This window comes from Syngnathoides biaculeatus, chromosome 9, assembly GCF_019802595.1.
Source record: "Syngnathoides biaculeatus isolate LvHL_M chromosome 9, ASM1980259v1, whole genome shotgun sequence".
NCBI lineage: Eukaryota > Metazoa > Chordata > Actinopteri > Syngnathiformes > Syngnathidae > Syngnathoides > Syngnathoides biaculeatus.
In genome coordinates, this window is record NC_084648.1 from 16,386,032 (window position 1) to 16,399,882 (window position 13,851).

The following is a 13,851-nucleotide window of genomic DNA, read 5'->3' on the forward strand; positions in this document are numbered from 1 at the left end:
TTTTCGAACGCACCCCCATAAAAACATGGAAACGACATAATTATATAAAGCATTTAAACTATACATGTATTTCTACGGGCGGCACGGTGGATCAGCTGGTAAAGTGTTGGTCTCACGGTTCTGAGGTCCCGGGTTCATTCCCGGACCCGCCTTTGTGGAGTTTGCATGTTCTCCCCGTGCCTGCGTGGGTTTTCTCCGGCCACTCCGGTTTCCTCCCACATCACAAAAAACATGCAACATTATTTGGACTCTAAAATTGCCCCAAGGTGTCGTCGTGAGTGCGACTGTTTGTCTCGATGTGCCCTGCGATTGGCTGGCAACCAGTTCAGGGTGTACCCTGCCTCTTGCCTGTTGACAGCTGGGATAAGCTCCAGCACTCTCTGCAACCCTCGTGAGGATAAGCAGCAAAGAAAAAGGTTGGATGGATGTATTTCTACTATGCAGTTTATTATGAGGAAAAGCCTTTTTTTTTTTTTTTTTAGGCTTGGAACGCATTATTTCATTTTCCATTCATTGTAATGGGAAAACGCGCTTCGGTTTTCGAATGTTTCAGTTTTCAACCGGCCTTCAAAAAAAGTACATTGTTTAATGACGCCAGTGTATGCTTTTAATAAGTAAAATACTACCGAGAGGCAACACAGTGGTGCAGCTGAAGCGCGTTGGCCTCACAGTTCTGAGGACGAGGTTGAAATCCCCGCCTATGCGCGGTTTTCATGTCCGCGTGGGTTTTCTCCGGGCACTCCGATTTCCTCCCACATCCCCAAAACATGCATTCATCGGAGACTCTAAATTGCCCCTGGGTGTGACTGTGAGTACGAGTGTTGTCTGTCAGGGTTCATGGTGTACCCCTCCTGGCCGATGACAGCTGAATTGAACTGTACTTTATCGTGCTTGGTGGAAACTGTCAGAAAACCTTTGCCGAGGAAGTGAGAATAAGAGCTCCTGAGATGGACTCCGCCGTCGGACATGTCGACATCGACACGTTCACGCGCAAAAAGGGCAAATGCCTGCAGATTAGCGCCGCCGTCCAATCCCTGCCTCCATCTTTGTGGTCTGAGGGGTCCTTCCTCTGCTGAGAGGCAGTGTGAACGGGGAGGTGGGGGTAGGGGGTGGGGGGGGGGCCCTTAAATTTCCAAAGCTTGTGTTGCGGCGCTGGATCCACGGCGTGCGCAACAGTACCCCCTGCCCACTAATCCGCCCCCCCGCACCCCGAGGGTATAGGGGGGGGGGGAGAGACACGGCGCGTTAACCTTGTCACTCACACCCCGAAGGTGGCTGATTACGACCCCCACCGATTCCTGTCAGCCCCCCTCCCTCACCGCTTCACACGTTCCCGTCGACACACCCGCCATTTCCTTTCTCGCTGTCAAACCATCGCATCAGTTTTACAAATTGTATTTTTCCAGAAGACGCAACGAGGTTTTCGCGTGAATGTTCAAAGGGCCTCTGCTCCGCCTCCCGTCCCGCCCATCTACGCATAATACGCCCCATAATGAGAAGATCCCTGCTTGTTCTTCATAATTAACGAGAAGATCAAAGTGGGAGCCCGCCGAGGAGGCCCCGGACGCCGCCACAATCAGCAAATTTACGTAGATTTGTTTTAGTTAACAGACGACAGTATTACTGTATAACGCTTCAGAATTTTTTTGTTTTCATTTTACACGAATCAAGATGTATACCCTTTTAAATATGTAATAAATCACACACAAAAAAGTGAATAATTAATACTTTTCTTTTTAAAAAAAAAAGTCACATTATCATGAATAAACGTTTGTATTTTATGAGAACAAAATTGTAAAGCTGTCTTATGGAACTGATGCGATTATCTATCTATCTATCTATACATCCCTCTCTCTCCATCCCTCCCTCTCTCTCTCCTCTCTCTCTCTCTCTCTCTCTCTCTCTCTCCCAACAAGACAAATCAAATCCTGGAACATTACAATGCTTCCACTGACTTTCCAGGCAGTTGCCAGTGGCCATTCTGTCTTATTTGCTTGGGACAACGTAAAAAGGGCCTGATTTCAGCAAGACTTGAAAGAAGGCGTGTATAGTTTCCTCCAATTATCGATCCTTGGGGCATTACGATGAAAATATAGTTGTGAAGACGGTCTGTGCTAGATGAACGCAATCCAGTCTCGCTTCAAGTTTGATGGGTGGAATAAATGAGGCACGCTACTCTCCCTCGCAGCACTTCATCAACCGCACGCCGAGACATTGACGTTTCTGTTCTGTTCCGATCGACGTGTTCTTCTACGCCCGGCTCGTACAACGCCTCTGAAGCCCAATTTCTCTGACAGATGTGGAGCAAGCACTTTTCTTTCGACATCTCAACAGCCTTCATCTGGCTTCGATATTTCTATTTATAGACTCTCCCTCAGAACCTCCTCCTCATCATCATCGTCGTCACCCGCGTCTGATCACTCCGCTGCTTTTCAAGTGGAAGAAGAAAGGCGAGGAGACAAAAAGGTGCAGGGGAGCAGATGAAAATAAAACCCGACAGAGGCCTCGCCTGCCGAGCGCGCGTCTGCGACGCCGTCGCGGCTGTCAGCCCGGCCGGCTTGACGCTGCCGCGGAGGGATGGGAGGCAACGAGGAGGAGGGAAAAGGGCAGCGCCACATCCCACGGGGCGCCTCCAACGTAAGTTTGGAGCGGGAATGAAGGCAAAGACAGCTCGGGTGTGACAGTTTGGGAGTTGTTTTTTTTTTTTTTTGGATGGCGGATGCCAAAGTACACTCGGGTTTATTTATAGCAACTTCACCCTTCAGCCTCTCTTTCAACCTGGAAAAACGTCACGGAAGGATTGGAGGAGTTTTGTTAGCTACTTGCACCCGCCAATCACTTTATATCAGTCGTACTAAAATGATAAGTGACGACCGCAAGAACCGTTTTAAAAACTTTGCGAAAACAGCTAAACTGTGGCGGACTAGTGGTTATCACATCTGCCTCGCGCGTCTTCAGTTCAGAGTTTGAATCCCGTGTGGCGTTGGCACGAGGTGTCTGTGGCGTACCTTGCGGTTTGGTATCCTGAGGGTGATGGCCGGAGTGGGAACCCGGCGCGAAGTGCTCGTCGCTGTACGTGATCAGCGGGGTGAGCGGGTGGACGGCGTGGGATGGTTGCACCACGGGAACTTTGTTGGACTGCGCAGGAGAAGATAAAACAAGAGCAGATTAAAATACATGTGTAACCATCATTATTCACGGGGTTGGGGGAAACAAAAGCCACTGTGTGAAATATGAACAAAATGCCAAGACCAAAGAGCTGTCCAAAGACACCAGAGACAAAATTGTACAACTCCGCACGGCTGGAAAGGGCTACGGAGAAATTGCCAAGCAGCTCGGTGAAAAAGGTCCACTGTTGGAGCAATCAGTAGAAAATGGAAGAAGCTAAACATGACGGTCCATCTCAACTGGAGTGGAGCCCCATGCAAGGTATCACCTCGTGGGGTCTCAATCAGTCCAGGATTACACGACAGGACTTGGTCAATGACCTGAAAAGAGCTGGGACCACCATTTCCTAGGTGACTGTTGGTAATACAACAAGACGTCACGGTTTGAAATCACGCACGGCACGGAAGGTTCCCCTGCTTAAACCAGAACATGTCAAGGCCCGTCTTGCCAATGACCGTTTGGTTGATGCAGAGGAGTCATGGGAGAAAGGTTTGTGGTCAGATGAGACCAAAATAGATTTTTTTGGTCATAATTCCACTAACCGTGTTTGGAGGAAGACGAATGATGAGTTCCATCCCAAGAACACCATCCCTACTGTGAAGCATGAGGGTGGTAGCATCATAAAACCAAGGAGTGGCTCCGTAAGAAACATATCAAGGTTCTGGCGTGCCCTAGCCAGTCTCCAGACCTAAACCCAATAGAAAATCTTTGGAGGGAGCTGAAACTCTGTGTGTCTCAGCAACACCCTAGAAACCTGTCTAATCTAGAGAAGATCTATGTGGAGGAGTGGGCCAAAATCCCTCCTGCAGTGTGTGCAAACCTGGTGAACAACTACAGGAAACGTTTGACCTCTGTACTTGCAAACAAAGGCTACTGTACCAAATATTAAGATTGGTTTTCTCAGGTGTTCAAATACTTATTTGCAGCTGTACCAGTGGACATGCACCTACGATAAAAATTTCAGACCCCTCCATGATTTCTAAGTCGGAGAACTTGCACTATAGCAGGGTGTCCAAATACTTCTTTTCTTCACTGTACATGTGGTTAAGGCTCTATATAATGTCCACTAACGACCCAGGCTAAACCTAGCTTCTCCCAGAAATACAAAGCTTGTCTCTCAGTGAAGATGTATCACTTCAAATACGCTAATTAATATTTAGACTGCGCTACGGCAGCATTTTTCGGCAAATACTTTCAGTTCCACTTTTCAGAAGAAAAAAAAAATGGCGTACGGCATTTCGCGACTCGGCGAGCGGGGTTGACTGTCCGACCCCGGGAAACTGCAGCATTTGTCGCGGGGGGGAATAAGTCCAAGAGGGGGTGTAATGCCGGAGAGTGGGATGCAAAAGCGAGGGGTCTTTCAGATGGGAGATCAAAGGCGGTCATTAGCCGGAGAATAAGGGGAGTTCATTACAGAGCAAGTGCCAGGGGGCACGTGGGAGAAGATGAGAAAAGTGGGGGAGGCTCGGGAAGGAGAAGAGAGACGTCTGCAGCAGGGGTGGAATCAAGAGCCCCCCCCCTACACACACAATATCACCAGTGACTCACACCCTGCCTTATGACAGCTAAAGCAATCCCGAGCCAAGCACCGAAAAGTTGCGGCTGGACCTTCTCCTCCCCCTCCCCTCGGCGCCCGCACTCCGCAAACAGTCCTTACATGCTTCAACAGCCGTGAACACATGGTAGCGCTTAGACACGCTAAAAGTACGCCGCCCTAATGGAGTCCAGACCCGCGCCGGACAACGCCATCACCTCCACAGGATGCAACCACGGATCGGACAGATGCGCGGAACGTGCACGTTTCCGAGATAGTCGGCCTTAAAACGCTTTTTTGTTTGTTTGGATAATTGAGGTAAATTGAGGCAAAACAACTGTTGTCACGTGAAACTGGAGCTTCAAGCACAAACAAAAAGGAAAACAAGGGGGCGGGGGGTGTTCACCGTATTAGACAATTCACACAAAAACTAAAACTGGACATGGAGGTCAATTGTGCACCTTCCGGCATCTAGTGGGAGAGCATTTAACGGTTCTGTCTATCACCGTACGGCCTTTGCAAAGGCAGATGGACAAAGATACATTTCTGTCGTCGACAAATCATTTCTGAACCCCATAAGTGAAATGTGGTATTTTCCAGAGGCTCGCTAAAAGAGTGGTAGGGAATCACTGGCTTATGAACCAAGGTAAGTAAGTACACATACTGCCCGTTTCATTTCCCTGAGGGCAAAAAGGAGGCGTCCATCCGAGGGAGGCATTTATTTGTCTTAGGCGGATGACCCCCAGGCAATTAACTTGGGGCAAGGCGTCTATTATGGGACGCCAATAATGTTCTTTTTATTCGTCTCTCTTTGTTTTGGTGGTGTTTTAGTGGTGGAGTGCCAAGGCGACATTCCTAAGCGCTTAGCGGCCAAGGCTAGCCCAATTCCGACACACACACGCATGCACACAAACACGAACTTGGACTCAGGGGCGACTGGATTGCGTGCATTTCCCAGAACCTCTCGCAGACTGGCACAGCGCTCATTCCTAAAAGACCCCCCACCTTCTGGGAACGTCCCAAGCGGGAACACGATGCTGCTAGCGTGCGGCGTACGAGCTCTGTGACCACATGACGCCACCGGTGTGCCACATCACACTCATAGTGACTCCTCCCTTCGCATGGCCTGGAAAAGACGGAATTTTCTGGCCCGTGTCATTGTTCGGTCTGAGCTGCGCCAACACGGAACGGATGGGATGAAGACAATCCAAAGAGTTTGTGAATTCAGAGGTTGTATCTGAGTAGGATAAAAACAAAGGAACGTATACACAAAGAAAAGTACTTCAAATGATCATGTATATCAGTTGCAGATAATTCAAATGTAATGTCATTCTCCCCTATGGACCTTTCCGACCTGTCAATCACTCGTACAATAAAAGCCAATCAGATAGCCGCATTGTCTTAACCCCTGGCTTGACACGCCCCTCTCGCCGTATTGTCCCACAAGCAATGCTGGTTGCCAGTAGCGTGCGCTTGGAAAAGTTAATGTTACGAAGAAAATGGTCCTCAGAAGCGCTGACGAAAGATATCCGGCTAGGTTACATGGGACCCGATTGATTCATTTTCCAAAGCCTAAAACACAGTTGACGAAGTGTCTACGACGATACCAAAATCTTAATTCCGTGTACATATCCTTGCGTGAAATAGTTGAGACCTCTCTGTAGAACTCTCTTGGACCAGTCCGACGCATTTGGCAAAAAAACATACCGCAATGTTACCGTGAATATGCGATAGAGAATCCACTTCAAACCTCATCTGTTCAGTCGCCATTTTGGAAGATTGTGGGACTGTTGCTAAGGGGGGGGGGGGGGCGCAGCTGAACATCGCCAGTCGGAAAGGTCGATTCTAATGAAATCATAAATGTCAGTTCACCACATTTCAATCATGTGCAACTGATGCACACGTTCAAATAAAGTCAACTCAAAGGATTTTTTTCACGGTGTGTGAAATTCTATACCTGGCACTCACTTCTACCGTCGCGTTGAAAGCAATCGAACGTTCCCGTTTCCACGGCGCTTTCCTACGTGGACTGATGGGACGACCATCTTTTGGGCTAGCATGAGACAAGTAGCAGGGCGGAGATGGTACCTGTGTCTCAGGGTAATGGACAATGTCAAGTTGACCACCTGACACTCACATCTCATGCCCCACGTTGAAAGCAGATGACCCAGTCGTTATGCAATTGCCCCTTTTCACACTGCTGGTCAAAGGCAGCATTTTCCCTTTTGTTTCCCCTGTTACTGTTCCGTACGAACGGTACTGATATGGTCTGACCCAAAGTACACAGGGTGAAGACTGAAACTAATACTGATACTAATCGCTGGAACAGATACTGGACGTCGCCCCGTGTTTGATACTCACATTCTCCTGCCATGTGATTTCGTCGCTGTCCGACACGGTCGCACAGCTAACTGTCGTGTCGCTTACCTTCGATGGCTTCCGCGCAAAAGGCAGAGGCGAGTCACACCTCCTGTAATTTTACAGCTAACCTGTGCGAAATAATTCCGCTTGTACCTCGGCACAGGTGAGCGAGGTTGTCCGACAAAGGTGACAGGCTAATCCCTTAGCGTGGGAATCTCAGAGCTCATTTTCCAGGCGGGGGCAGGCTTACTCGTAAGGCCTATTAACCCAAGGGGAGGGTGACCGGTACGCGGCCTCACCCCGGGGCTACGCCTGCTCTGACATTTTGTCGGGCTGTGGGAATAAGATAAGAAGTGGCGGGATTATTATCTTTAGAGTTGGGCGTCGGCGACGTTTGATCGTACAATACAGGTTGAAGAGGACAGCGACTCCTACGGTGAAAGCAAAAGGCAGGCCCACGGCAGCACAGAGGCCCGCTTTTGTCACAGCTGTCAGATGGGATTTCAGTCCGCTTGTTAATAAACAGTCGCCCCATTGTGGCCAGGCCTCTGTGACCAATACACAAATTTATGGATATTTGGGGGCACATTTGGAGCCGCAACAGTCACTGACTAGAAAAGCAGCAAACGGTCCAGAGACAGAACAATTAAGTAGACGGGGGTCGTAGATTTTACAGTGGCGCTACGTTCCAATGAAATCATCTAAATTTGGATTTACGGTGGAACGCGCCGCAGTCTTTGACCAAACTATGCTTTAAAAAAGGCTGTGACATTTTGCCCGAGAATATCTCATTGCCTTGCGGTTTTATTTCTTGTTCCCTCCAAAGCGGGGGTGCTCAATGCGTAGTCGATCGACTGGTCGATTGCGAGGCAATTTTGGTCGACAAAGGAAAAAAAAAAAAAAAAAAAGGGCATATTTTTGTGACCTTCAGCTCACCGCGCATTTGCAAACAACAACATTTAGTACAGGAAAACACGCTAGTCAGTGAGTTCTTCCCTATTTTAAGCCCTCGCTTAATCCATTCGTGGGCAGCGTCCCATTTTTGGGACATTATAATTTTCACACATTATATCATTCAGTATATCAAAATATTTAAGTGTTTTAATCTGAAGCCATAATTTGGTATCAGGAGAAGATAACTCATCAATCAAAGTCAGCAGTTAGATTTTTGGGACGGGATTATAAATTAGTAAAGTTATCATATAACTTAACCATAAACGAAAAAGAAGTGTTTTTTCCATGATCGTGGCCTGTTAGGAGACTTTTATCTCAATAAGGCAAAAAAATTGCCACCCTGCCCATGATTGGGTGAAGAAATCTTATCAAACACGAGTATGGATGCTGGAGTAAAGAAAAAAAAAACACATCACGTTCATACGGAATGGGAGGTGGACCTTTTTTTTTCACGATGTCATTTTAAGCGCATTTGCCTCATCTGCCAGTGGAGTGAAATGTGTCGCGGCATTTTGGAATCTGTTTATGGAAAACATGACACCGAGATTCCGCCAAAAAGCGAGCTGAGAATGAGAAAAGTGAACCGACTAAAATGCCAACTGGCCGCACAGCAGTCACCTTTCACGCAATATAGTTCAGAAGCGTCGTTGCCGGGTTCGTCGCATCGTCGCTAATAACGAGAAGTCCCTTCCAAGACGGAGACATGGTAAAACTCGTTGTTCCGATCTTTTAAAAAATAAGGCAGAAAAATTATCTTCGATAACATCTCTGCAGCCGTAAAGGAGTACACTTCCACGGCGCTGTGAAGCCACGGCTGATGTGTGGAAGGACATCGGAGCTCGTGCAGTTGCACGAATGCACTGACGTGAGTGACACAGCTCAAATATGTATTTTCATCCGTGTGGTGTTTAGTGATCATCGACGTGAACGCAGATAGATACAAAAAAAATGTTTAAAGTTAATTATGTTGTGTAATATTGGCTCATGCGGTTATGCAAGGCACACAAACGTACATTTACACATAAAGAAAATTCAATATACTTTAAACTAAATATGTTTTGCATTTTTGTAGTGGGTAGTTCTTGGTGGCTTGGTCATTCTATTTCATTATTGGTTGTTCTATAAAAGAAAAAATCGCGAGAGGCTGGATGCTTGAGAAGTAGAACTTGGGGCAAAAAAAAAAAAAGTCTGGGCACACCTGCTCCAAAGATTTAAGTAACCCCATGATGAATGCGGCAAAGCAGCACCAGAACATAACCAAGACCAAGATTTCTGTCACTGGACATCATATTTGGCTATGATGAAATGAAATTCCTGCTATAGTAACGTCATATTTGCATGAAAAACTCTTCTGAGCCATATAAAACAGTCAAATGAAAAGCAGTACGTACAGCATCGAGTGAGCGTGCCTTCTTGTGACATGTTGTATATCAAATCTAAAATGCCAATATTTTCACTTTTTCATAAAAAAAAATAAAAAATAGCCCTCCATGATCAAGCAGCACAGGAATCCGCCATCCACTGCCATCTCTTTGGCTGTTTATGAACCAGCTAACACGCTTTCCGCACACTCCATTGTCGCTGCAGGCGCGAGGAGTCCTCATTGCATATAAATTACAGAAGTGGGAAGTGATTATTATAGAAAAAAAAAAAAAAAAAAAAAAAAAAAAGCTCCCCCCCTACTCCACTCAGCAGAAGTGGTATAATTGAGTACAAAAGCTGCGCCGTGAGACGAGGGAGGCGAGGCGAGTTACTCAACGCTGTACGAACGCATGCGCGGATTCATCCTCGCAGGGAGGTTGGAATCTTGCACAGTCGAAAAAAAACCCAAAACAAAAAAAACAAAAAAAAAAAATGGAAAAGAAAAAGGGAATGAAACGTTCCATTTCCTTCCCCACCCCAGATGGAGACAGTGTGCCAAGTGTGCGGTTGCCCGTGCTGCAACATTCTGGAGCGGCTCCCGCAAGGACCCGGCTCCCTGCCAGGTTCAGTTCCGCACAATGAATTTCCTTTTTAAAAAAAAATGAAAAATAAAAAAGCCACATCTGAGCACGTCTGCTTGCGAAGGGCCCGGCTAACACTCGATAGCGACGTCCAAATTCAATGTTTTCCTTGTCAAATCCTGGCCGCCTCGCCTCTCGCGGAAAAAATACGAATAGAAAACATCCCTCGGCCTTTTATTTTTCAGGATTAAGAAAGTGGGGACCTCCACTTCCGTAGGCCGTCATTATCACGTTCGAGCGGCTAGAACTTTGCGGATTTCCCAAAAATGATTTGGACTTTATGCCAGAGTGGTTTAGTTATAGACTTAGAATTAGTCCGTTTCCGACTTACACTCAAATTTCGGTTACAGCGCCGCTGTAGGAGCAAAACTGCCGTAAACCGATGACCAATAATGGGAAGTATCCATCCATTTTCTTAGCCCCTTATCCTCACAAGGGTCGCGGGAGTGCTGGAGCCAATCCCAGCTATAATCAGGCAGGAGGTGGGGTACGCCCTGAACTGGTCGATAGCCACTTGCATGGCACTCAGAATCACACCTCGGGGCAATTTAGAGTCTCCAATTAATGTTGGATTTTTTTAGGATGTTGGAGGAAACCGGAGTGGCCAGAGAAAAGGTACGCAGGCATAGGGAGAACATACAAAATCCACACAGGCGGGGCCGGGATTTGAACCCCAGTACTCAGAACTGTGAGGCCAACGAGCTAACCAGATGCACCAACGTGCCGCCTACTTTGTTACAGTACATAAGGACATTTTTTTTTTTTTTAGGTATGCTTTTTTTTTTCTTTTCTGAAGACTATCAGTTACTCTCTATATGTGAAATACCCGTAGCTTTCTTTGTCAAAATTCCACTTATGACTACACAATGTAAAAAAAAAACAAAAAGCAAATAAAAAAACCAACGTCAACATCATGTCCCTGCCTTGGAGTCCTGCATTTGGTTCCAGCCCAATGTCATATGCTCATGACAATTCCAAAAACATGCATTCCTTGTGTGTGTCCGTGTGTGCTCTACAATTGAACGGTGAACAGCTCAGAGTGTGCCCTCTCTTGCCCAAAGTTAACCCACCAACTTAAAAATAAAGAGGAAAATACATTTTAAAAGAGGGACGGCCTGATAGGTTCAAGTGACCAAATTCAGATTTTATGGCATTGATCTGGCCTGATTCAGATGTTCCACATTCCTCAGAGCAGAACCTCTTTCAAATGTGGCCAAAATCCTTTATGAATGCAGAAAGATTCACAATTTAAAAAAAAAAATGTGAAAGCAAAAGAAAATGATCATTATGTTCAGATCAGATGATCAGATTATGTTCATTATTTTCAAGATTGATGAAATATTATTTAATGTCATGTGGTTGCTTTCACGTGTTGACACTTTTGGGAGCATAAACTTTCAATTAGGCGCTAAATCGGAATTGGGCCCACACTGTACAATCTTCCACAGCTTCCTTCTCAGGAGGAAGAGTCCTGAGAAAACCCCTGCTTGGTTCCTGCTGTAAAGTTGAAATCAGGTGAAGCAGTTGAAGCCGTTGAAAGTGACGCAGGAATTACCCAAGATGAATTTGTGAATTCGAATTATGTGAGTAAGGAAGTGAAGAAACGGGTCCAAGCGGGGTGGAACAGTTGGCGGAAGGTGTCTGGTGTTCTATGTGACAGAAGAGTCTCTGCTAGGATGAAGGGCAAAGTGTATAAAACAGTCGTGAGGCCGGCCATGATGTACGAATTAGAGACGGTGGCTCTCAACAAACAAGAGGAAGCAGATCTGGAGGTGGCAGAAATGAAGATGTTGAGGTTCTCGCTCGGAGCGATCAGGTCGGATAGGATTAGAAAGGAGCTCGTTAGAGGGACAGCCAAAGTTAGATGTTTTGGAGACAAGGTGAGAGAGAGCAGACTCAGATGGTTTGGACATGTTCAGAGACGAGAAAGTGAGTCCATTGGTAGAAGGGTGCTGAGGATGGAGCTGCCAGGCAAACGAGGGAGAGGAAGACCAAAGAAAACGTTGATGGATGTGGTGAGGGAGGACATGACGACAGTGGGCCTTAGAGAGGAAGATGCACGAGATGGAAAAAGATGACACGCTGTGGCGACTCCTAACGGGACAAGCCGAAACAAAAAGAACAAGAAGAAGAACTGTAAGCCAAAGAACTGTCAAAGATGTAAAGGAACAAAATTGTAGACCCGCACGAGGCTGTACTGGGTCAGAAAACCATCAGCGAAAAAGCTTCACGAGAATTTGCTAACCGACCATTAAGTGGAAGACAGAAGCAAAATGGCAATCGATTGCCCTCCAGTCAGGAACTCCAAGCAAGGAGTGAGGATGTTTAAGCGAGCTGCCTCAAAGTAGACCGGGGAACTTGTTAATCATCTTAGGGCAAAGAAGACAGTTGGTAACCCACAGCGCTGCGATGGTCATAAATCTGGCGGTGTCTGCGTAGTCCTCCTGTTTTGAGAAGGCACATGTAAAGGCCCGCATTAGCTTCGCCAGCGAACAGCATCTCAACAGCCTTTTTCCTGATCCCTGTTATGGATTAACGGCACTGGAGGAGTTGCTCGGTGAAAGTACAGACAACGTAATGCAATATGCTGCCTTTGTTGGGTTTTGTCAAAAAAACAACAACAAAAAAAAAAAACAAAAGGCTTATGTTTGGCACGCTGTTATTTTGAAGGGATCGCTGTGTGAAAGACTCCGCATTTAACGGCGTTTAAAGGTTGCGAGGTGTCAGGTGCTCACAGAGAAGCATTCGCAACATGGTGAAACCTAGAGCATCCCTTCCTCCCCTCCCGCTCTGAAAAACCAGCGGAGACCAACCTGAGGAAGCTTAAATAAATAAGCAATTAGCATTTTGTGCAGCGGGTTGAACCCCACCAGCTCGGTGCGTACGGCTAACTGGGGAACCATCTCTTGGCAGGGACTGCTCTTTGTCCAGGGGGCTTAATGTAACCAAACCCAATTAATGGAGAAGAAAGCCCCGCCGCCAGCGAGCTGCGGAGGGACGCCACGAGCCCGGGGGGGGTAATGAGTGGAACAAGCCGAGTCGAGCGCTGGGACCCAAATGGAGGAGGCTGCGAATAACAGGAAAAGCCTGCCCTGGAGACAAATTTACATCTGTGAAGACACCCCCTGATCTGCCGCCTTCTCGCGCTCTCGCCGCATTTTAATCATAAATCCTGCGCGCTAGTCAAGAGTTAACGTCGAAGGGAAGCACTGACACTAAAGGCCGAGGCCGGTTCGAAGAAAAAAAAAAGGGGGTGGGGGGGAGATCAAGTCATAAACCCTCAAATGGTTTGGATTTTCTATGACACAGTGAAGAAAATGAGTATTTGAACACCCTGCTATATTCCAAGTTCTCCCACTTGGAAATCACGGAGGGGTCTGAAATTTTCATCGTAGGTGCATGTCCTGTTAGGGAGATAATCTAAAAAGAAAAATCCAGAAATCACAAATGTAGTATATGGTACAGGAGCCTTTGTTTGCAATTACCGAGGTCAAACTTCCTGTAGTTGTTCACCAGGTTTGCACACACTGCAGGAGGGATTTTGGCCCAATCCTCCACACAGATCTTCTCGAGATCAGACAAGTGTCTGGGCTGTCGCTGTCAAACACGGAGTCACAGCTCTCTTCAAAGATTTTCTATTGGGTTTAGGTCTGGAAACTGGCTAGGCCACGCCAGAACCTCAATATGCTTCTTACAGCGCCACTCCTTGGTTTTCCTGGCTGTGTGCTTCGGACTATGCGACTACGAGAACTTGCAATACAGCAGGGTGTTCAAATACTTATTTTCTTCACTGTATGTTGACAAATTTATTCAGCCCAATATCCCTTCCCT

At 46.9% G+C, this 13,851-nt stretch overlaps 1 protein-coding gene across 3 annotated transcripts in view; it reads right to left on the reverse strand.

The window, feature by feature from the left end:
* lef1 (lymphoid enhancer-binding factor 1) overlaps positions 1-13,851 on the reverse strand; it is a 73,401-nt gene that overhangs the window by 21,018 nt on the left and 38,532 nt on the right. For all 3 annotated transcript variants that reach the window (XM_061828673.1, XM_061828675.1, XM_061828674.1), the window contains exon 4: positions 3,009-3,138. In XM_061828673.1, coding sequence (XP_061684657.1) covers positions 3,009-3,138 — 130 coding nt within the window. The remainder of the gene's footprint in view (positions 1-3,008; positions 3,139-13,851) is intronic.